A 25648-nucleotide genomic window follows, 5' to 3' on the forward strand; every position below is an offset into this window, starting at 1 on the left:
AGTATAAACTTGTTGCATTATCTATTTTATATATAGCAGTTAGGATCTGCAAATCTTGAACACCCAATCTATCCCTTCCCACCTCCTTTATCATTCCCTCCTGATAACCATGAGTTTGTTTTCTATGTCTGTGAGTCTGTTTCTGTTCTGTAAATAAGTTGCTTTGTGTGTTTTGAGGTGGGGGGAGGCTGCTTCCAGGAAAAGGTATGGATTCATAATCCACGGAAGCAGGGCCTGTGTATACTCAGGAGTCTGCACCTGAGCGGGAGAAATCACACAGGTTCTCTGTAAATGAACTAGACTTGGCATCTTCGAGTCCAGTAGAGGCAAATCTGGTGTGGAGGGTTGCAGTAACTTCACCCCGTCAGTCGTTAGGACTGAGGCTGGGCCACATGGAGGGAGTGACTCAGCCAGGCCTGTGACCTGATATAGAGGATTTGGGGCAGGCTGTTCCTGGTCGTTTCCTCTCTGTAAAACTCAAGTTAAACAAAGATGTGCCCATGAATATTAGAAGGAATGTGACTGAATGGCAAGGGAAAATCTGATGAATAGCCTTTAGTCTATAGGTTTATGGAAATGAAGAAAACTAGTTTAACTCGAAATTTGAATTATCCAAGGACTGGTGTTCTCATTTGATATCTTAATCTTTTACATATTAGAGCATATATGTATGTTAGGGCAAATGCAGAATTATACACCAATGAGCTTGTTTTGAGAGCTTCCACCTCTTACTGTGAGTAGATGAATTCTGTTCTGTCTGAGGGTAGATCCAGCCCTATCACAGTTAGTGGAAATGCAGACCTAGCCAGGTGAGAGACATGTCCAGGCCAGAGTGGGATTTCTGAGGATCAGTGCTGATGGTGAGGGGGAGAAGGGAGGAAAACACTATAAAACTAAGCGGAAGGTGATGTGATGCCAGAGGACTTTGAGAATTTTACACATCGAAGGCAAGGAGGACTCTTGAGAACCAGATGATACCCGGAGAAGGCCAGGAAGCAGGCCATGCCCTGGAAGAAACTGATGATCCCAAACATACCTGACTGTCGGGCCATCCTAAACCCACATCACTTCAGACTAAATGTCTTGTTCAGCATTCTGTATCATCTGATACCATGTGTGCCTGTGCCCACCATGCTTCAGCTGCACAAACTACTTTCTGTTCCTCCAACTTGCCACACTCATCCCACCTCAGGGCCTTTGCATGTGCCACTCTGTCTGCCTAGAATGCCTCCCTTCCCCATGACCTATTTACATGATGGGTTTATTTACAGTCAGGTGTCAGTCAAATGCCACTTCTTTGTCTCTCCCATCTGCAGGAACCCTTTACCAGTCACTCTGTTTACATTAACCTCTTTTATTGTCTTTAATCAGTACTCATCACTCTCTGAAATCATCTTGGTTTTTGTTGACTTAGAGTCTGAGTCCTCCTACTGGAATGTAAGCACTACGAGAGTGGGACCTTTTTGTTTGTTTAATTGGTCTTTATATCCCTATTGCCTGAAGTAGGACCAGGCTCCTAGCCAGGGTTCAATAAATGTCTGTCCAGTGAGTGAATGCCTGGAGGGATGCACGAAGTCAGACACAGTTGAAGAGAGCGCCACGTCATATATCAGCCAGAACAATCTGTGTGGTTACTAATCTGAGAATAAGGGGTCTGTGCTCTGGTGTATGTCTGCATTTCTAAGCTTTGGTGGTGTGTTTTAAGTGCCTGACATTACTAAGGGCTTGATAAATGTTAAATAATGGAAGATCATTTTTACAAATTCTACTCTCATTTCAGCTAAACTAAATGAGTCCTTTGTAGACTAGGGAATTCAGGCTGCTCAGAGGGCAAGGCAAGCTTCGATAGGTCATACTCACAGGAAAATTAATTTCCTCAGTTGAGTTAAAAGATAATTGAATTTATTAGTAATTTTTTTAAAGTAAACCTTAAGTTGATAAAAAGGTAAAATAAAAAATCAGCATGCATATTAAGTTTGAATAGTTATTTTTAACTTAATAGTTTAAAAACTCAGCCAAAAAGCAAGTTTTTAAATTCTCGTGAGCAAATCCTAGCTAACGTGTTGTAGTGGAATTCATTTACAGATGAGCCAGAGTCTGGTGTGTGGGTTTTGATGTATGAATAGGAGCTAAGATTAGCACAGGATTGGCACATGGCTTTCCCTGATTGCAGCTGAGACCAAAGGCTTAAAGCTGGAGTATGGGGCAGCTGTGGAACACTGGACACTGACCTGACCTTTCAGGGCGTCAGTCTCCTCACTGGAAAATAAGGTTGACATGGAGAATGAGATGGAAATGAATAACCCCAGTGCTGTATTCTTGTCTTCATTTCTTATGTCCAGTCCCTTACACTGAATCCATGTCTACGCGGTCGTTATCAGAAGCTGTTAACACACCTCATATTTTGAAAAGAGACTCGTGATCTGGATAAGATTGAGGCCATCCCCTCCTTTCGCCATCTCCTACATCACGCCCGAGTTGCTGACTTTTTATCAGCCTCTTGTATTTCTATCACATTTGTGTAGGAGCTTTTTCTTCTCTTCGTTGATGGTAGCGCACAGATGCTTGGGAGAGACTGTTTCATCTACAGGTGATGCCTGGAAGCCTGGGGCTCCTGCAAAGGCCTCTGAAGGCCCTCAGATACCATTTTATAAAAATGTGTCCCCCTGCTGTTCCGATGACCTTCCTGAAGGACTCTGAGAATGGTCAGCCAGTGGATACATAGAGATTACAACTTGAGGACAGCAAGCTTTATTCAACATACTCTTTCTTTTTAATATTTATATAATCTTCAGGCAAAGATATAAAAAATGAAAAACATGTTCTTTTTTGTATGCTTAGTATATTAGTCTGATTTTTGCTTGAAAAGATATTTGTATTGATATGAAAATTTGCACTTGACTACATTGTTAATATATCTTCCTCCCTTGAAAGTAATATTTTCTATTTTCAGAAAAAAACAACCAGCCTCGGGGACAGTCAGCCCTCCAGAACCCATGCTGGTGAAACAGCCCTGGCCACCAAGGTGAGTCACTTCCTGAAAATGATGAGACCCCCTCCTCTACAGGTGTATCATTATTGGGTGGGGCTTATAGGGGAGGCAAACAGTGTCCATATACTGCTGAAAGTTTTTGAACAAAGTATCCTTACAGTGATGAATTGGGGTTGGAATGTGATTTCTTAATAATGATTTAAATGATTTAAAACCTAGTAAAATCAAAAATGTTATTCTGACTGGCACATAATAAGTATCCAACAATATTGAACATTATCACAAATATCTGTACATAATATTTGACTTTTGTACATTCCATAAGTAGAAATATCATCCTCCCATTTCTTCAGAAAATTATTCAAATTATCCTCATGTATATTAACCACACCAGGCTCTCTGCTAAGTATGCTATATAATTATCATATATAATCCCCTCACAACCTTATAATCATTATTCCTTTATATCTGAGGGAACCTGGGCTCAGAGAGTTTAAGTAACTTTAACATGATCACAAAGCCAGTAAGATGGAGGTGGGAGTCAAACCTGGGTTTCCTGTTCACACAAGGTCCTAGACACTCTGGACCTTGTAAGCTCTGACTGAGCCTTCTTTGGTAATATGACTTCAAAACTTTGCAACATGTAAGAATCACTGAAATGTCAGCTTTCAAAATAAGCGGCTATTTTAGCTAGTAGTTTTCCTTATATAAAATAGGCCTAGCCCATTTCAACTTGTGATCTTCCAGTATGTCTAAGATTATCACAAACCTTAACCTATTTCAGGACTGTCTAGACAACTATTGTAAATAGCATTTTTCCTTTAAAGCTGGTAGCTCTCCTATGGAGGTCTATGGACTTTCTCATGTATGTTACTTGCTTGTTGAAGAGTTCCTATTTTAGTGCCTCCTGGAGCCCTGGTTGATTTCCAAGCCCCCCAAAAAGTGCTAAAACCAAAACAGCTGAGAAATGAGAAGAGGCTGGGCACAGAGCCCAGCACCCCAAATTAAGTGTGTGAGTTTTGCAGACCTTTCCAAATCTCCTTTTCTACCAGGCAATAAAAAGATAGGAATCATTGAAAGACTATGAATTTTAAATACAGAGAGTGAGTTGATATTTGAAACAAACCAGACTCAAAACTGGAGTCTGTTGTTTTAGCCATTCTGTTTTTGCTGTTGGGGTCATACAGCACTGATGCTCACTGTGGGTGAGACAGTCTGCTCAGCCAAACAAACTCGAGTGTCCTCTTTGCCACTTATTATTGCAAGTTTACTTAGCCCTACTGAGCCTCAGTTTCCTCATCTGTAAAATGGGGATAGGATCTTTCTTGTCAGGTCTGCTGAGAAGCTTAAATGAAATAAAATATATAAAACACTTAGCCCTGGATCTGGCATTTAATAGGTGCTGAGAAAATGTATCTGCCGTGGTCACCCTTGTTAGCCCTCATACTCTATTGTTTGGAGGTCTCTAACTCAAAAAAAAAAAAAAATTTTCTAGACATGTCCTATCTTTTATAGTATTAAGACCTTTATTTAACTTATACTTAAATTACTCCTCTAAAAATGAGCAGCCTCATTAGCAAAACCCCAACCTCATGAGATTTAACGAATCATTTGTAAATGGTTTCTAGAATTTTCATTACCTGCACTCTTGGAGGGTCAGTACCTCATGGAAAACCACCCTCGGTTATTTTTTTCTTGAACTTAGTGGTAAGAAACAGTCCTTGTCCAACTGTTTTTCCACACAGGAAGTTATCATCCAATCATTTCGAGGCGGAAAGTTCATAAGAAAGTTGGCCATCCTCCCCAACCCCTGCTCTGTCTCAGGAAGCTGTGGGAAGGGAGTGTAGCTGGAAGATGGAGACAGTTAGCCACATAGTTATTGTTTCAGTATTTACTGGCAAGCTTGTAATTCTTTCCTTGGCTTCTGAAATGTTGCCCTTTGCTGCCTCCATTCTTCTTTGTCTTGTTGTTCTTTCTCACTATGGTCTCCTGGCTCCATTTCCTTCCCCAGTTTCCTGACTATTAGTTTTCCCAAGGATTTAATTCTTCATTCCTTCTTTTCTGTGTCTTTAACTATTATAGAGTATTAGAAGAAAAGAACATATATATACTTTGTTATTTCTTCTTCTGATGCCAGATTGGAAGGGCTCAGTATCCTTATCACTTAAAAATGACTGTTCCCATGCACTGTTTAGAAAAGCTGGGGGTAATAGCATTTGTGAACACTTGAAGCCTTTTATTACACAATTAATTATCATAACACACACAAGTAAATAATATTCTTCTGACACATGACATGACAAAATAGTAGATAAAATTGGCAGTGAGAATTTGCCCTGGTTTTCTTGATTCTAGATACATTCGACTTGAAAGTCAAAATAAGTGGCAATTTTATAATTATTAAGAAAACCTTAAAGTCTGTATTAGAAATTCAGTATTTAATTTGAAGCTATGTGTAAGCTATGTATTATAGAATGATTATCATGTGTTGCAGAACCATTTTATGAGAATTCTTACAAAATCAGTAATTATGTGCAGAAATAATATCACTTCTGCCAGGTGGTTCTGGGCTTTGAGGATCCAAAGCACTTAAGTGGCATAAATTTTTCCAACTCAAAATAATTTTTATAGGATGTTTAGTGATTAAAATTAAATATTTGATAAATTAATAATGAGGACTAACCAGACTGTAGAAATATACAGACTCTGATGAAAGTTAATAAGAAAATAGTTGTGATCCATAATCAGTCGTGCAATTATATGGCTGGAAGAGCTCTCAGGCAACTTCTGCTGTAACCACCAACTTGTTCAGGTGAGGAAGGCGAGGTTGAACTTGCATTTGGAACGTCTCTGCAGAAACTTCAGCTATTAAGATGTGTTGGTTAAAGTTATTGGTTCCAATTGAAATCCGCTCTAACTAGTCCAAGCTGAAAAGGAATTTTTTAAGGGATAGCAGGTAGCTCATAGAGAAATACAAAGGCTCCAACAGAAGGAATCTAGTTTCGCAGCCAGAAACAATGTCCCACCACAGCATGGGAGCTTCTCTTTGTTGACACTCCAGCTTAGCACCTATTGCATTTAGGACCAGATGTGAAGCTCTGGCACTGCCAATCTTGAAGACTGAAAGGCGTTATAGCACAGATCTGCTGGTTGGCAGCAGCCTCTTCACCTGCCCTCTTTTCTTTTCTTTTCTTTTCTTTTCTTTTCTTTTCTTTTCTTTTCTTTTCTTTCTTTCTTTCTTTCTTTCTTTCTTTCTTTCTTTCTTTCTTTCTAATTGTAGTAAATTTACAATGTGTTAATTTCTGGTGTACAGCACAGTGATTCACTTATATTTATATATATATCATATTCTTTTTCATTATAGGCTATTATAAGGTATTGAACATAGTTCCCTGTGCTATACAGCAGGAGCTTGTTGTTTATCTATTTTACATATAGTAGTTAGTATCTAAAAATCCTGAACTCCCAATTTATCCCTCCCTACTCCTTTTCCCCCGTTTTCTGTGTCTATGAGATTGCCTCTGTTTTGTAAATAAGTTCATTTGTGTCCATTTATTTATTATTATTTTAGGTTCCACACATAACTGATATCATACGGTATTTTTCTCTTTGTGGCTTATTTAGTATGACGATTTCCAGGCCGGTCCATGTTACTGCAAATGGCATTATTTTATTTTTTATGGCTGAGTAGTATTCCATTGTGTATATATCCCACATCCTCTTTATCCATTCACCTGTTGATGGACATTTAGGTTGCTTCCATGTCTTGCCGGCCCACTTGCAATCCCACTCTTGTAAGGCCTATCTGATTGGCCAACTCAGGTCACATGCCTCAGCCCCGCTACAAGGGAATCTGGAGTTGGGAGTGCTCTGTTCTACTTTGGAAAGGTGCATATACTGATTAGGTGGGAAATTACCCCTATGTAGTGGGGTTTTCAAATGTGTGGGCAGCTATCCCACTGACATATCCACTACAGAGAGGGAAACAGGAGAATTACCTGATTGAACCAGAGGAGAGCATTGATGATAGGTTGTTTAGCAATATTAGGCCTTTTCAACAGAAGAGGGGAGAAGATCTGCAAAGGAGTAAGCACCCACCAGAGAAGTCCTGTGGTTTTGATCCTGGTTCTGCCATAAGTTGCTTTGTTACCTTTGGCAGCACAGCTCTCCTCTCAGGCCCTTACTTTTCTCGTGGGTAATATGAGTGAGGGGCTGAATAAACTCTGTGTTGTGGAAAGTATTCCAGCATTCAGTGTCAGCCTCTCCCAAAGACCCCATGCCGTGAGTGAGATGACTCTGTATGTTAAGCAGGCAAACATGTTTTATTTTAATAATTCTGCATATATTTTCATGTGTTTTACAAAGTAAACTAGCCCTTCAGACTCATGATCCCATGGACAGTTTTGCTTAAGACAAGGCTAGATGAATGGTTAAAAAGTAAATCTACTTTTAAAATATTAAGTAAATATTTGGTAGGTTGTGTACAAATACCCAAAGTTTGGGCAACAAGATCCAGAGCAGTAATTCTTATATTTTAATATGTGTATAGAATCAGTGAGGTTTTTATTAAAATGAAGATTCTGACTCAGGAAGTCTGCAGTGAGTCTTTCTGCTTTTTTAACAAGCTCCCAGTTGCTGCTGCCGCTGCTGGTGTGACAACCACATTTTGAGCAGCAGAGATGCTGAATTGTGCTGACTGTGGGTAGTTTAGACTGCCTGTACTTCAGATCACCTAAGCACTGGTTAGAGAATCTGATTAAAATGCAGATTCTCTGATTCTAAGCCAAGAAATTCTGATTCAACGCCAAGAAATTCTGATTCAACGCGGGGAGGAGGTAAGATCCAGGATTTACTCTGTAAATAGATACCCCCAGCTGTTTCAGATGTGGGTGATAGGAGCGCCACACTGGGAGAAAGGATGAGCCTCGGGGACTGGGATAGACATCATATCAGGGAGCAGTAATGTCCGTCTTCATTTCCAAGGAAAGGAGCCCCTTTCTACCTGTCCTGCAGGTTAAGAGTCTTTGGAAAATGTATTTCATAATGTAATTACTCATCCGTACTCTTCAGGAGCACAGACATACTCTCCTCCATCAAGGGAGAGAGGGAGAGGCTGCCTGACAGTGGGGCTGTGGGACCCAGGGCTCATCCCTCTTCAGGAGAGGCCCAAATAAGGCACCCTGGGCAGTTTTTGCCGCAGGAAAACTAAATGTCATTGAAGCCCACATAAGCTGAGTTTTAGTTAAAAAAAAAAAAAAGGTAAGAAAATACTAACAAAAAAACCCCTGAATTTTAAGCTACCTTTTCATCAAGAATTATAAAGTCAGGGCCTTCTGCTCAGGGAATTATAAAATATTAGAGTTGGAAGGGCTCTTGTTTACCAGCTTTATTTAACACAAGTAAATGAAAAATGAAAATAAATAAGGTGGTTGTGGGGAACGCCTTGCGGGGGAAGTCAGAGGGTGCTACCTGCTTTGACTGCCCGGTGGTTTTGGTTATAAAGCTGTGCAGGTGAGCTCTCCACCTTTTTAATGCCAGCTGGCCGGCATCTCATCCCTGGCTGGGTGCAGCACTGAGTCACTGCTCAGCTGTCACTAGTTAGGCCTGATGTCTCTGGTCGTCAACCACCCATCACCACCACCTCCTCCACTCACACCCCAAACTCACGATCCAGAGTCTGTATTGTAATTGGTTTATGGTTTTGGGAAAAGTTGGCTTCCCATATTTCTTTGAAATTTTGTAACCCTTTTCTCTAACCCCATCACTTAATCTATATTTACTAGTTGGCATTCTTCTATAAGAAAGAACGTCCCCCTTTTCCCTTATAGACTCATTTATTAATTCATTTATTTAGGATTCATGAGTCCTTATTTTATCGTGGCTTAAAATCCACTCTTACTTACTTTGAAATTTTCAGTCATAATGTATAATGTACAGTAATTCAGTAGAATTCTGGTTCTGTTAAACTGCTTTTTTTAAAAAAAAATCCATTATATAACGCTAAATGTTAATTTATAGTTTAAAGATGTTTGCGGGCGTGTATTTGCAAAGGGCCCACTTATTTTCGTAGAGTCGAAGGGTGACAGCCGAGGAGCAGCAGACCTCTGCCATCAGCTGGTGGCCTGCATCACTGGCTGCGTTATTAGGGCAGCCAGCCTGCGGGATCCCAGCCGCGCGACCAGTCGGCCGAGCGGGCGCCTCCCTCCCCGAGGGCGCCCGGGGCTCATGGGGCGGCGCCGCCGGGGGCGGGCGGAGGAGGGCGGGGAGCAGCCTGCGCAGCGTCCCGGGCCCGCCCCGCCGCGTCGCTCTCTGCGGGTTCTGCTGAGGCTCAGAACTGAAACCACGGGGGCCCAGCCCAACCAGGAATGCAAACATCCCCCAGGCCCCGCTGAAGTGTCTGGGCCCGGAAGCCAGACGCAGAGTGAGTACAGATTCTGGCCGCTTCTCTCCGAGGCTGCGGCTGCTTCCCAGGCGGGCAGCCCGAGCCGCCTCCGCGCCGGCCTTGCGCGGCCCGGGCTCGGACCCTGCCGCGGGCTCCTGGGCTTGGACGTGCGCTCTCACTCATCTCTTGACCTTGAAGATCCGTTTCCTTCCGTGAAGTTTCTGAGTTAACTTGTGTTATTTGTCGACCCCTCCTCCCTGCCGGTGACACTGCTGCTGCCTGTTGACCTGACAGGGTAGGGTTACAAAACCAGGGATTTGTGTGACTCGGGTAAAACGCTGAAAGCAGAAAAGCAGCAGCTATGTCGATTTGGTTTGGCACTTTTCTCTCTAGAGTTAGACTCTTTTCCCCTAGCCCTGCCCCCTTCACTGTGATGACCTCTGTTTTAGAGAATGAGCTCACTGTATATAACCTCGCCATGTACCTGATACATGCAGGGTGTGGTGTGGCAGATGTTGTGACATGTTTTGGTTCTGTTTCCTTGAACACAAGCTGGGACTGTGGTCGGATCACATCACGGAGGGGTACTTTGTACCTGTCTTTAAAGAATGCAAAGTGTTTCCAAAGAGATTTAATGATCTCTTCTGTTCTCTGAGCGTCCTAGCGTTCTTCGGTGGTAAAGGGGTTAAGAGGCAAGTTCTTTATTCCCATTTTACAGCTTGAGAAAATGAGGCAGAGAGTTGAAGAAGCTTCCTTAAGGGGTGGGACCTTGGAGCCCCTGACTAGTCCTCTAGGAACCCACCTAAACCTGTATCAGATGAATGGAAATGCTTAGTCAGTAGCTCTGGAAAGTCATGTCATATGAGATGTTTTGTTTTCTAGAGAGAAAACCTCTGCATTGCAGGGAAGATCAATAAGTGGTGGCATCTAGTGTTCAAAAGGGGAAAGTTTATTTTCTAATGACTAACTTAGAGAGTGCCTCTTCCTGACCGTTTGTTTGTGGGCACCGAATTTAACTTTTGCATACTGATTTTTTGGTATCTAAAAGATATTTGTTGCTGTGAATGTGGTAGGAAGGGAGTGTGCTGCCAGGGTTCTAGGAGACAGTATAAGAGTCAAACAAAATAGTGACATTTAGCAAAATCATGCCGAACTAGCAAAGGCCACATCTGCTGACTGTTGGAGAAGAGGTAGGCGGCCAGTAGCAATGAGGGCGGAGCAGGAACCTCCTGCGTGCAGCAAGAACCCTTGCTATCTATTATAAACGAGTGAGCTTTGCAGATTTCATGACAGTGTTTATGAATCCGCACCTTGAAGTGTGAATGTTGGCTGTGGTTCAGGTTGCATGCTTTGAGAGGAGATTCCCAGTGCAGAGAGGAATTGATTGTATAGTATTAGTGGTGAATTCAGTTTCTTGATTGTTTCCTGAATTGGCTGAGTATAATTCTCACAATGAAAATTTAACAGGTATCACATAAGATAAATTTGAAAGAATGAAACAAAAAATAGTAGAAAAACATGAGGAATCAATTTGAACTAACTTTTAAAAAATCGGCCAAGTGTATGTGGTTGTTTGTAAGTGTATGTGGGTCATCGTTTATAATAACAATTATATCTTTAACACATCACTACTCCTTAGGTGGAACTATTTACTTCTCCCAAAATATGAAGCATCTGATTATTAAATAAAAAGCCCGCAACTTATGCTCTCCTGTATACACAGATGTCTCTGTATCTCCTCTTTCTGTCTGCCTTACAGTGCCCTCATTTTGGAGACAATATGAATCTGGAATATATGTCTTAGAATCAAGGAGCCTGGCCTCATAAGAGGGCCATATTTTATCCTGTAGTTTTTGATATATTGAATTAATAATCTCCTTACTGGAAAGTACAATGAGCCTTCATAAACAATTGCATTTTAATTTTTCTCTCTGTGAATAGCTTTTAACTTAAAAACATCAGCTACCCAATGATTCGCAAGAGTACCGTTGGCATTTTGGGTGACAATTCTTAATTGGGCAGGACTGTCTTGTTCCCACTGAATGCCAGACATGACAAAACACTCACTTTTTAAAATACCCTTTGTCAGGTGCTACTTCCTCTGGTTAAGAACAACTGATACACTATTTTTATGGAAAGCCATAAAAATAATTACTTAGTCTCATTATTTCCAATTTTTAAGGGCAATTTACAGCATCTCTTAAGGGCATGCCGACTTCTGAGCAAGTCCATATATTTGGACATTGGAGATTTGGGTGGAGGCTATGTGAAGTCCTGTTGCTAGTAAAGTGACATTGTTGCTCTTGTGCTCTCCTGTCCACACTAGGCAATAATAATACATTATTAGCAAGTGACCATAGTAGGTTTCAGAAAAAGAACAGATCAGCACAATGTGTATTAGGACAGAGTATAATAGTTATAGCCACATTTGCTGAAAATTACTCTAGGTGTTTGTTGAGCACTTTACATAACATGCGAATGATGTAGTGATGAGGCAGATACCTTTATTATGCCCATTTTACAGATTTAAGTAAAAGCCTGATCTGTTAACCATGGTTAACAATATATTTAATAGCAAGGCTTCCTTAATTGCAGACAGCTGTACTTTACCAGTTGTGGGTCTCTTTAGAAAAGAGAAGTTTCTTGGTCCTCAGACAGAGAATGCAGGCCAGTAGGATAATGCCAGACTAATTCACAGCCTTAGGGCTCTCCAGATCCTTGTCCTGGGGACGTACTGCTCCCCCTCAGAATTCTCTAATACGGTGTTTCATGATATGCAGCTTGGAGAGCATCTGTGTAAGATTCACCTGGGAAACTTATGTAAAAATGAAGATTTCCCAAGCACCACCTCAGACCTACCCAGTCCGAATCACTGAGGAATCTATGGCTTAATAAGCTCTCTGGGTAAATCCTTCCACCTGTGAAAGTTTGACAACCACTGCTCTAGGAAGTGAGTTGAACTATCCAGAGCCTATCTGAGCAGACTCCTGACCTTAGCAGTGCTGTGAAATCTTGGTGAGAGTTCTAGTTATTCACAGGAGTGGAGACTTCTGAATCCTACTAAGGGGCCCCAAGAACTGACCTGATAGATGTCCACGGCCCACACTTGGATCCTCGAGGAGGGCCCGGATCACTCCCATTCAACTCAAAGTTGCTATAGGAGATTGAAGTCAGTTTAGTATGCAGGCATACTCTCTGGATTCTGTAATGATTGAGGTCCCCTGCACAAGAGACCTCAGTATAAGGACCTCAACCAGACCTTGGAGCTTCCAGAGTTGCCCAGAAATAGTTGAGGGGGGAGGTGTGAAAGAACACTGTTCCCACAGAGGAAGCTGGGGCTCAGTTTCCTGCATGTTGTTTCTTTATTAGCTGTACTAAGGGTGGCCGGACAGAGTAGCAGAGAGTAAAATTATTTGTACATTTTTCAGTTACATATGCTTTTTTCTGTTTTCTCATCATGATAATAGGAAATTGTGTTTATACCCAACAGGGTGAATAAAATCCTTTTCCATAACTTCATTACCATGGCTTGTCCTCATCAGAGACCTAGAATATAAATATCCTCATGCTTTTAGACATGCATCTTTTCATAATATTTTATTTACAAGGATGTATCAGGTTCAGAGGGCTTGGCCTACAGCAAAGAATTGAAACTGATGGCCAGAATTTTTTTTTTCCAGAATTCTCAACTTCTCTTAAGTATTCACCATCTCTTGATTTATGTTTTTACTAAATTAATTTTTAATGTTAAATTTTATACAGTATTTCTATGTGTCTGGAACAGAAGGGGGCTCTTCCATCAGAATTCAGATCTATTTTTCTAGGCCTGCACCAGGTGTGTTTAAATTGTTTGAAAGTGTTTAGATGAGAAATGCATGCTCTACTGTGTCATGAAGCCTCTTACCCCGTCTCCATACTCATTCACATCAGTCAACATATATTTTCATTTGGGTTTTAGACTCCTAGTCTACAGAGATAGGCAAATATTATTTTCTGAAAATACAGTTAATAAATCCTTTGAAAATTGCACTCAGTTTTTCTAAAATCCTTGCAGCTGAGCTATGTACTGGATGTGTGGATGTATGTAACATAAAGAGTCTCTCTAGTGGTCCAGATTATCTGCCTGTAAAGTGATGGCGCTGTTGGGATTGGTGAAGTCTACAGCGTTCTGTTTCCTTCTAGTGTAAGAAAGGTGTGGGCTACAGACATAATCACAAGTATCAAGTGTCCCCAGGTTTTAGGGCCATGAGACTGGAGAAGACAAATGTTCTTGAGGTGCTGCAGGTCTGTCTTTTTAGGGAGCACATAGGTTCTTTAGTAATTTGGCCTGGCAATATCAGCCCCAAAAATCTTCCTTTAAAAGCCAGCTGGAAAGTGCTTTTGAAAAGTAGTTTTGTGACTCTGTCCTAATATCTTACGCATTCTGGTACCTGTCTTTTGGCCAAATGAAAGCATGCAGTGGCTGAGTTTGTCACCAGAAGGAAAGTGCCAGTGAGTAACAATAGATGATAGAAAACAGTGGTCATTTTATTGACCATCTTGTTTAAAACTACTTAAAGCAGTCATTCTCAATGTCAAGGAGTTTCAGAATCCCCTGAGGTGCTTACAGCTTTTTAGGCTATAATCCTTCATCTCTCTTCCCCCTGCCCTTTCCCCTCCATAAGTTTCCAAGTGTCCATTGCTGCCTGCCCCCTGCAGTGTACACTGCCTATGAGTGATTCTGTTCCTGGGTCAAAATTCACTGAGCTAAGGTGTTAATGCCTCACCAGTCACATCACCCAGTACCTCGACATAGCATTCATTGGCAGTAATCATTATGTGCATTTTCAGTATAAGCTAATTAAATAAGTGTGAATTCCTGCCTATTTTGTGTATTGTTTCACTGATGAGAATTAGGGATCATTTTACCCTAGTAATATGAAATTAAATTAGCTTCCATGTGATATCCTACTCTGACCTTGAGTTTTAAATCAACTGATTAGTTAGTTGTTAATTGTTTAAAATTTTAGCCGTAAAGGAACAGTGTAACCCCTTGCTGAATATTTGGAGATCAAAAAGAAAAGGCGAACCCTTTTTGGCTGTTGAGTTTGAGCCGTCCCTTGGTTCGAGAATCTTTTCAGTTATTGCAGCACTGGGTACTGAATTATTCTCAGTGTTCTTAGGGTAGGCCAGGATTCCTAGCCCAGCAAATTAGAATCGTTTCCTTCTCCAGTCCTCTGACAATCATATTCTTGTATCTCTTCACCTGTTTCCAAAGATTGAATGTGAGGAACACTGATCTACGTATTTGCAGTTAAAATCTTAGCAAAATACCCTGATTGATTTCCGATTGAACCAATGATAAACCACATCTTCTCTGTGTATGTAAAGTTTATCCACATTCTCCTACTGACCTGTGAACTGAAGATTTGGTTACTATTCAAAATGGAAAGACAACCAATAAGAAACAAGTAAAAGCTTAACAAAGAACATTCCAGCCAGTTCTGATAATCTGAAAATAATTCTGGAATGCTCTGGGAGAGGGGTTAGGTCCAGCAGGGTGTATGTGTTTGGAAAAGCTCTCCAGGATCTAGATACACGAAAATAAAGGGAAAGAAAACAACCATTTATTGATTTATTAAATAACTACTATGCTAAGCAATTTACATAGGATTTCATTTAATCCTCTTAAGATTTGCATATTTTGCAACTAGGTAAGTGAGTATTAGAACAGTTTTAAAAATGAGAAGACTACGGCCCAGAGAGATTAAATAACTTACCCTGGATCACACAGATAGCAAGGTTCTGTTTGGGTCTAGTGCTTTTTTCAGTAGACCAGTCTTATAAACTCCTAGACTCAGTAGCTTATATCCAGGAAGTTTAAGTAACTGAGAGAGGAATTTGTATCTAAATTCAAAAAAGCACTAGAAATTAGTATTGTGCCCTCTGTTATTATGCTCCAATATCTTAATACTGTTGAAATTCTCTCAAATGGATGAAATTTCCTGCTTCTGTGAAAGAGAGTGTTGTACACTGATTGAAATTAGCAGATAAGAGTTTCACTGACAGAATTTCTTTAGATGTTTTAATAGGCAGTAGAGGAGGGATACGTTAGACATCATTGAATACAGTGAAATGTTTAAATAGCAGGATTAAGTTACACAGCAGGAAAACTTACAGTGTAGGAATACAGAACTTTCACCCAGGCTGAAGGGTAAGCAGCAACGTTATGTTTTTATATCAGTTTCAGATGAAGCCTATTTTAAAGTAAATCTTCCTGTTTTATTGAAGTTTTATCCTAGGGGAAAGTGGGATGAAATGCAGTGGAAGCTCTTATGATTACTCCCATTTTACAGATGAGGAAAACTGAGGCACAGAGCAGCTGGGGAATTTACTCAAAGTCATACAGCTGGGAGCAGAGCTGGAATTCACACTCAAGTGGTCTGGCTCCACGGCCATTCACCTAACTACTCCAGAACACTACCTTTTCAATATTTGTGAAGATTAAGGTGATTATCAGTACACATTTGTGAATTTGTTTTTCTTTTACATGGTTTCTAGAGTGGCATTTTATTTCACCCCACATTTTCATTTTTATTATTTGGAAATCAGCTTGGAGAAGGGAATCTTATAATAATTCCTGTCATTTAAGCCTTCTTTATACTAAGAACACACTTCACTGAGAAGCAGGCTCCAAGAATGGTCATGTGACAGGTTCATCTCAGCTGAACACGATTGGCTCTGTCTCAGTATTTCCTCATATGTTCCCTGTCACTTTCTGTAAGAGACACTTTTGAGCCTATCATCCCTGTAGAGATTGAGGCTGGCAATTGGTTTTATAACACTAGGACCCACAAAAGTTCTCATCTAAGGACTGAACTTGAATGCCCTATGGAAACCAAACTGAAAGGCTCTGAGACAGGTGTTCAGCAGAGCTCAGAATCTTTTATTCTTATAATAATCATATCAGTAACCAGATACACTTTTGATGAGCTCATAATCTTTTTAGGATAAATATGCCATGCATTTCCATCCAAAGAAAATTTCATAATGTAAAATAATGTTACCCTTTCTCTTCAAGATAAACAACACTAGTGTGTAACTTCTCAAACCAGTTGTCACCACAGAACTACTCCCCTATTCTGAGACTGAAGAGAACTTTTGAGGCTATTGGTTTTTATAAAATAATAAAAATCCCTGCTGTTTATTGATTTATCATGTGCCAGGCACTGAGCCTCATGAACACACCATCATCTAATCCTTGCTACCATCTTACTGGGTGAGTAGCATCTTTATACCCATTTGACAAGTAAAAAACACAAGTTTGGGAAGATCAAGCAGCTTGTCTGAAGTTACACAGCTAGAATTAGACCCCAGGTCTGTGGGACTCCAGAGGCTAAACTCTTGTGTTTCCCATTTGAACATCTGTCAGTGGGTACATTATTTAATAAACTTCACATATTTATAGCATATCAGAGTTGCAGGACTACAGAGTTCTCAAGCCTGACAGTTTACAGATAAGGAAACTAGAGAGGTTAAGACTGAAGTTCAAAGAGCTTGTCTTGGGCTGTCGTCCTCATTGTTCATTATTTTGCTCCTAATCTGCTGAAATTGCATGGCTCACAGGCTTAAGTAAACCGTAGCTGGACAAACCATTTTTAGGGGAGGGGACTGCAAGAGGAAAGTAGGCTGTCTTTTCCGAGTCTAACTTCTCTGCTTTATCTCAGGCAACCAAAGTCAGACATAGTTGGAATTATTTCATGCATCAAGGAAAGCAGCCAGAATCCCTAGAGGCATGAACACAGGTTAAAAAAAGCTGCATTTCTTCTCTTTGATGACTCACCAGGCTGTGTGGCTTGCTTTCTTTCTTGCCCACAACATAATCACCCCGGGGGTGGAGTGTGGTGGGGCAACACTGGAAAAGTGGAGTTCACAGAGCAATGAAAATGAAATCATTGTTTTGTGGCACCAAAAGTTCAACTTCATGCCTTTTGTGAATTTCTTCTAAGCACCTGGTGGTCCTGTGTCAGAGCTCATAATCAACACTCACAGGGTGCGGCCGAATGTTCTAAGGTCTCTTTGGCTTGGATTGAGATCACAGATCAGCTGTGGCTACTGTCCCAGTTGCCAGGCAACATTTGGATGTTTATTTTGAGATCTACTCACATGTTGCATCAGAGGCCGCAGCTGCATGTGCTCTCCACTTCCCAGAGCAAGCAGAGCTCAGACATTCTATTTTTATCTTAAGTTTGTGTGTCCCTTTTACAATATTTCGTGAATATATAGCATACTCGGCCCAGATAGAATCGTTTTCCGTTTCCCCCAGGCAGCGTTCAGATTGTCTCATTTTGCTGTGTTCTGCTTCATCCAGCTGGTTGTACTCCTGACTGACGATCTCCAGTACTTTCCCACCTCTCAGTCTTGCTCAAGCTAATTTGCTCACCTGAAATTACTACCCTGCCTCTGCCTCTGCCTCTATCTCCATTTTTGTAAAACTAAAATATTTTGTTTTAATTTTTAAGAGTCAGGGAGTCAACTTGTTATAGCAATAAGTTCATGGGTATTATTGTCAATGTCTGAGTTCGGACCCAAGCTCTATGACTTCTTAACTATGAGATCTTAAGTTACCTAACTTCTCTGAGCCTGTTTTCTCATTTATAAAATGCAGATAATACTAATTAGGTCCTAGGATTTTTACAAAGATATCTTGAACTCAGATACCCAAATCCACCTGTCACAGTTCCTGACACATGGAAGATTCTGTAGTCCTCACCTACCTCCCATTCACATGCTGATTAATCCTGAGTGAATAGTTCCCATGTCCTCCATGAAGCGTTTCCCCGGCATCTTCAAACCCACATCTCAGGAATAGTCTCCCTCTTCTGAACTCTTATAACATCATATTGTATTTAAGATCCTATCACAATCCACCTGATCTCATATTATGTACTCACTGAGGTATAAGTTGGTGCCCTAACTAGATCTGCTGGCACAAAGCCATGTTCTCCCTGAAAGAAGTGGCTCAGCTTCATTCATTGACGACCCATTTCATCAGAGTCTTGGTTTTTGTTATGATTAAATACTATAATTTGTTAGGTGACCATACTATAGTTCCCTTTAAAAGCACCATTATTAAATAATTAAAGGCATTGCAAGACTTGTGTGTCAAGATGTGGTAGCACGGCAAACAATAGGCAGACTTAAACATCTGAATACTCATTTCCTAAAGTTGAATAATCCATGACTACAGAAAGAAAAACGTAAACCTCTTGCTGGATCCAGGAATGGTGTTTGTGAAGAATGTCTGTCTGTGCTTTCCTTAGAAAGCCCCTCATCAGTCACCCATTGTTTGTTCCAGGTGTCTTACAGGAAGCAGCTTATTTTTGTGTGTATGTGTTTTTTAAAATTATACAACTTTCGGGTAATGACAATAAGAATGTAAATGACTAGATGTTTAAATTATGTTTTCCTAACCAGTTTTCTGACTTGTGCTTTGGACAAAATTTCTTTTTTTTTCCCTTTTTTAAATGGAGGTACTGGGGATTGAACCCAGGACTTTGTGCATGCTAACTAAGCATGCACTCTATGACTGAACTATACCCACCCTGTAGACAAAATTTCTAATAGAATAAAACTCATATAATGTTGCTTTTGAGCCATCAGATAATACTCTTGTCTATTCATGTACAAACTTAAACATTTATTTAAAATATACTTGTAAAGCACCTACTGTGTGCCAGGCTTGGCTGTGTGCAGCAACTGAGACAGATGAGGACACTGAGGCACAGAGAAGTTAAGTAACTTGCTTGAGGTTGCACATGAAATCAGTGTCAGCTGGAATTCCACCAGTCTTGAGTCCAGAGTCCCGTCTCATTCTCTTAACCAGTGAGCTATGCTGCTTGATGAGGTTCTCATGAGACACGGAGGACACCATCCAGGGTGGAAGGGAGACGTGGTGTGGGACATAGCAAGAGACATAGTGGAATAAATAGATTAGGGCAAATATGGCAAGTCTAGAGTTCAGGCAGAAGACATTGGACGTTATCTAGGACAGTGAGAAACGATTGAGAGTTTAGTATTTCCTCCGAGTGGGAACAAGGTAGGCATTTATTTCAGATAAATTAGGCAGCGATTGGCAGAAAGGTTGGGGACCTAGAGGTGAACCAAACTCGAGTCTGCTGGCCATGCGCAGTAAAGCCAGCCTGCTGACACCGTGTGATGGTGAAGCAAGTGCAGCCCTTACTGCTGGGCACCAAGCCGAGAGTCCAGGAAGGTAGTGCTCGGAAGGCCCGAGCTCCCTGGTGGCTCTCACGGAAAGATTTTTAAGACAGGCTGAAGGAGAGGGGTTGTGGGGTGTGTGATCAATTCTGGACATTCTTCTGATTGATATATCTTGAGCTAATCAGGGGTCAGTATCATCAGCCTGGTTCCAACTGGTCTGGGTCTACGTGCTTGGGCAGCATACAGTCAACTTCTTCCACCGGGTTAGGGTTTCAGTCTCTGCAAAACAGCTCAAAGGACATAGCTCAGAATATTATCCTTAACCATAGAGGAGGAAGAAAAGGTCCTTGACTTTCTTTAATAGCTGAACTATTATTTTGTCCTGTTTGACTGTTTTCATTTGTTTCTGCTTTTTCTCACTTCTCTGGTTAAATTTATTCTTTGGGACTTTGGGAAGGCCTAGGAGGGTAAAGTCTTTCTACAGATAAGAGGCAGGAGGTGAAAGACACGGTGGAGGGCAGGGTCTGTCCCCAGCAGGCCCCACAGGGTCCTGCTCGTTTATGTTGGGGGGGTGCTGTGGGAGAGAACAAGGCATGGAAACTTAGATAGGCCTTGATGTAACCCAGGTGTGGGAGGTATGTGACTAGACCTGGAGTGTGGGCAGGAAAAGAAATGAAAAGGATGGAATGGCGATGAGGACTGGATGCAGCGCTGCACCTGACTCCAGGAGATTCAGGGCAGGTGTGTTCCCTGCTTTGCGTTGTTTGGCCCTTACAGCGACTCCGGAGGCAGGTGGCCTTACTCCCACTTAACAGATGAGGCTGAAGGCTTCAGGAGGATAATTAATGTGGATCAGTAAGCGCTGGAGTAGGCATCTGAGCCTGCATCTAACACTCTCGGCTTCCTCCCTTTAAGGTGAAATAATGCCATCTGGTAGCAAATCGAGGCTGCTGATAAGGTGTGGAGAATGGTTCACATAGTAAATGATAGTTAAAGTCATGGGGAGAAATCAACTTTCTAGGACGCAGTAGTGTAAGAGAGAAGGCAGAGGGTTTGTGACTGAATGTTGGAAACACACAGAGAAGGATGGAGCAGTTGAAGAGGCTCCCAGAAAGAAAGAGGTCAGAGGGCTGGGGACTGAACCTGGATCTCCCCGGGTCACAGCAGCCATGGGGGAGAGGAAGGTCAGGGATTCAAAATGAAACTGCTGATGGATATCAGGGGGAAGAGGGCAGGGCATGCTGTGCTGGTGTTCTTAGTAACCCTCCACAAACAAAGGCAGATCGGGTGTGTGAAGGGTGGTGGGTGCTGCGGGTGGAGGATGGGGGAACGCTGCCAGTGAAGGGTGGGGGAGGGAGCAAGGTCTGGGGTGAGGCGCAGCCGTTGACTCACCTGCTGGCGCACCCTGAGTGTGCTTTCTGAACCAAGCCGTGACTGAGGGAGAGATCAAGGTGAAGCTGCGTGACTGCAAGGGAGAGACTGAGGATTCCTGTGAGAGAAGCAGCTGGCAGTGCCTGGACACTTCTGGAAGCCTAGGCAAGTGAAAAGACTCTCTGGCATAGTAGACATAGTATGGAGCCGAGGGAATGGCTTTTTCATCAGCCAGATGTAATGGTGGCAGAATGGACGAGTAAGCTCTCTTGGGCCCTGCCCCTTCTCAGGAAGCCCTCGCTTTCCCGGCCTGGCCGCTCACCAGGACCTGTGGACGAGCTCACAACCCTCTCCACTCACACTGAGCATCGCAGGGTGGTTGGGGTTGGTCCTAGGTCTTGCTTCTCTTCTCAGGCAACCTCACTAGAAAGCCCTGGTACTATGAGTGAGTGAGTAAGTGGGGATGGGAGAAGCAGATGCCCACTAAGGACTGATTGCAGTGGTTCAGAAGGTACGATGCCAGGGCTGGGCTCTGGTGTAATACACCTGAAAAGAAGGGCACATAGGATTTGAATTTTGGGGGAAGAGAAGCATCCTAACCAGTGACATTTGCGTGGAAAAAAAAAAGGGGGGGAGAGATGAGTGAGGTGTGCTCTGCGATAGGAATGGCCTGGCTGCCTGGAGCAGATGTTCTGCATTGGGAGGTGGGCTGGGATTGGTGGATGGGGTCTTTAAAGGCAAGAGAAAGGAGTTCTGCGTGAGTCAGAGCAACGGGAGTCATCGTCTCTGGTTCTACTTTAGAGGAACTTGCCGGAAGATGAAGGAGGCCAGAATGGGTGAGAGAGCTGAAGGGCAGTGGTCTGGGGGACCTCTGCAAAATACATGCGAAACGGGAAAGCACTTGCCGTTTTACAAGGGTCTTAAAAGAACACCATGTCCCCCTCGTGTCTCTAATCATTTACTCCCATAAATTTCCAAAATTCTTACTGTAGCAAGTACATGCACTTAAAAGAGGCTTTGTTACATAATGCCAGAACATAAGATGCCGTATTGGGTAAGTACAGGGTTAAATATTAATTTTTTTCTAGACTGCAGTTACTTCCTTGTATCAGTATTGGTTTGTTTTAACGGAACTCGACAACACAGCAAGATTATTTGAAGTGGGCCTGCAACTGACTTAGAACCAAAACGTTTGTTCTATCACAGGCTTCTCCTGGTACCTGTTCAGGCACTTGAATGGTCACTAAACCTCCTTGATGTCTGTTATTTCACTAGACTGTAAACTCTTTCAAGGCTGTGATAGTAACTTAGTCATTGTATATCCTCAGCCTCTGGTTCATTGATTTTTAAACAGCCATTGGTGGGTGGGTGGAGAATGATTATATTAAAGTGCTTCTTCTCTACGTTGTTACTCTGATTGATGCCTTAATTTAAGTTTATAAATGATTATTAATACTCTAGATGTCAGGGTATGTGCATGGGTCATTTAGGAGGGAGAGTGTAGTTACAGCCACACTTCAGTCTGATTTATCACTAATCCTGTAGAGGGATTTTGGTATTTGAGCAGTGATGGCTGTGCATTAAAACTGGTTGTCTCTTGCTGTTAGGACTGGCTGAGGGGTGGATTCTGCAGTGGAGTCACCGGTTTAGAAATCGGACAGAATAGGTCCCAGCCCGGCACACAGAGCTCGGAGGGGCCTCCCTGCCTTATCCTTCAGTCGTCACATTAACTATCCCTTCCTCAGCATCACCTGTCCCAGCTGTCCCCCGAACTCACTCTGGCTGTCTCATTTGTGTTCTCATGGGACCCTATTTTCCTTTATTGCACTGACCACAAGTAGTTATTGAAGTGGTTATTCTGTTAATGTCACCTCTGACCAGGCTGTAACTGTCACAAGGGCAGGGACGTGTCTGTCCTTTTCCCCACCGTGTTCCCGTCAGCTAACACAGCACTTGACATAAACTATGTTCTAGATAAATGCCTGTGGAGTCAGTGAACTGTGGTAAACTTTGACAGCTCACTTAATCTTTATGAGATACTGTTTTCCTCATCTGTTTAAAACCTACGTATTCAAAGTTTTTCTCTAAGGTTCTTTTGTTCAAAGGTTTATGTTAACTCTTTGAACTTTTTAAATTAAATTATTCACACCCATAATTAGAAGTTCAAACAGTATAGAAGATTTAAATTGAACGTGTATGTAATTCTTCAATAAAGATAAGAAACATTAAAAGTTCCCTATCTTTACAAATAGAGTAAAAACTGAACTCACTAGTTAGGCAGTCAAACCAGCCCATAACAGGACAGGATTACTTTCCTCATTTCCAGCTCCCATGAAGTGGTTTTCCTTTTAGTTTCAAAATATTTAGTGCTTTAGTGATGGGGTAAAACTTTCATGAAGGAATCTTTGCTGAGAATAGGTGGGGCCAAGGCCTCTAGCTAAGTTCCCCTTGTCACCTGCCCCGTGCTTATTTATAGCTATTCCATGGAGGTTTTACTGTTCCTGGTGAGCCTTTGAAAGTCTCCTTTCTAGGATTTGAGGATCACTTCCAGCTGTTGCTTAATAAAACGAAAACCCAAGGCTATATGATTTCAGAAATGTTTAAGTACATTTGGATATTTAGAAAATTAATGACTGTTCACCTGAAGAGCTGCACTTTCCTGTGGAGTTGCTTGGTCTTTGGGTGGTTTTGTAAAGCTGAGGGGAACCCTTGAAGGAGTGGGATGTAGCCAAGTGGAGCTTCTTGAGTTTGAGTGAAAATTTATACAATTGCCTCTAATGGTGGAAAGACTCTGAGTATGTTAATCCCCACAAGTTAAAAAAAATTCTCAAGGAAAAATGAATACTCATATATGTGTCCATTAATCTGATGAGGGAAAATCTGCTTTGGTACATCTTCCAGTTCTTTATACTGAAGAGAGTGTGAGGGAGACCATCACATGCCTGCGGTGACCAGGTGTCTGTGTTTTGGGGTGGGGGGTGCCCACTTGGTGCTGAAGGGTGTTCAGGGATAGTTAAGGTCATGATTATATTTGAAAAATCAGTATACTAAAAATTCTGGCTTTTATCTATAAGTTGTGGTGATTTAACTGTAAGTACCAACATGCTCTCCATTAAGTGAGGTCAGTGGGAAAGTGGTTTTGTTCATGGACCGTGGGTTATAGTGGGTTCATATAGTCAGTTTGAGTGTAGTGAATGGAGGTAGAAGAGCTGGGGGATCAGGAGGGATGGGCTCACATGCCCTGGGACTCAGCCTCTAAGTGGCTCAGGGCCAGGCATCAGGGACGGCACTCCGGGTGGTGTTGGCAGGGAGCAGCTGTTTACTGACAGCCAGTTACTTAAGTAGGCAACTCATGCCAGGTGGAATCCCTGGGCTCTAAAACCTAATGGAGTCAAATGTTAAGGTTTAAATGAGCCTGAGTTCACAAAGATAGTAATTGTGAATTTAATGTTAACCAGTGAATTGCAGGTTAAGTGCTTGAGCACATAGTGCTCGATACCTCGCAAGTGTCCATGTGCACATCCCCCTGCTTGGGTGAGTAGGTCACAGGGGCTGACTCCACACCCCTAGGAAAGGTGTTTCTTCAATATTTTTGTTACCATTCACAGCCTCTTGCCCTCTAGGGAGGAACCTAGGTGGGAGACAGTTAAAATAGCAGTATCCCCTCTGCAACCCCGTCTCTCGCCTTCTCTCCCTTACGTGACACTTCTCATCCACCTGTGTCTGTTTCCCACAGCTCTGCCTGCTTGTCTGTCTTGTATAATCCCTTAAAAATAATACCCTGGTGATTTAATGACTACCTACAATGTGCCAGACATTTTACACACATTATCTCAAATACTTGGAACCCTGCAAAACAGACATATGGCCCGATTTTATAGACTTAGAAAACTAAGACTCAAAGTCACAGCTAGTGATGGGCAGAGCTGGCATTTGAAGAAAATTCTGTCAAGTTTAAAAGTCCATGTTCTTTCTGAAAATAACACAAACAATAGTTATAATCATATTTACTGAGCACTTAATGACCAGGCAGTGATAAACTTACAAAGATCTTGTTACCTGCTGAAAAAAAAAAACTGAGAAAGGAGGACCTGAAGATCAGAAAAATGTGACTTGCCCAAGATTATTTGTAAGTAGCACACCCAAAACATGAATCCATTTGATCTGGTTAAAAGGCTTTTTCACCCTCTGGACAACCCCACCAACTGAACTTGTGTGGAAGTGGTGCTCCAGGTGAAGTAAAACCCAAGTAAACAGTTAAGAGCAAGTATGGTTAAGAGGAGCTGAAGGACAGAGTAGGTTGTAGTTTAACTAGAATCAGATTTCCCATTTCTTTCCTTTCTAGGTATCAACTTCCTCTGCTTCAACCAGCAAGTCTTCCAGTATGAATCCCACAGGAACCAAGGTATGAAGAGTCTTCAGAGGTCGACTTGGGTGAATACCTTAAAGTTGATTACACTGTAAAGCTAAAGGAGTGTGGATTGATAGCTGACAGATGAGTTCTGTGTCCTAGGAATCCTAGGTTATGGAAGTAAACATTTTCTTCCCGATTTATGAAGGTCTTTGGAAACTCAGCTTTCCTTTCGTGTTTACCTCAAGCATCATCTACACTCTTATCTGTCATTTTAGAATATCTAGAAAAGAATAGTAGCCAGAGTTTTTTTGGTTGTAGACTTGATTGATTTTTTTTTAAATTGTAAGAT

The 25648-nt window shown here is 41.8% G+C and overlaps 1 protein-coding gene across 12 annotated transcripts in view; it reads left to right on the forward strand.

Moving 5' to 3' along the window:
* CAST (calpastatin) overlaps positions 1 to 25648 on the forward strand; it is a 103014-nt gene that overhangs the window by 27879 nt on the left and 49487 nt on the right. For 8 of the 12 annotated variants that reach the window (XM_074360381.1, XM_074360383.1, XM_074360382.1 and 5 more), the window contains exons 3-4: positions 2954 to 3025; positions 25291 to 25350. In XM_074360381.1, the coding sequence (XP_074216482.1) occupies positions 2954 to 3025; positions 25291 to 25350 (132 nt within the window). Of the gene's footprint in view, positions 1 to 2953; positions 3026 to 9257; positions 9414 to 21032; positions 21111 to 25290; positions 25351 to 25648 lie in introns of those variants that run through there. The other 4 variants (XM_074360387.1, XM_074360389.1, XM_074360390.1 and 1 more) reach the window with 3 other exon arrangements.

The sequence above is a fragment of the Camelus bactrianus genome, chromosome 3 (genome assembly GCF_048773025.1).
Source record: "Camelus bactrianus isolate YW-2024 breed Bactrian camel chromosome 3, ASM4877302v1, whole genome shotgun sequence".
Lineage (NCBI taxonomy): Eukaryota > Metazoa > Chordata > Mammalia > Artiodactyla > Camelidae > Camelus > Camelus bactrianus.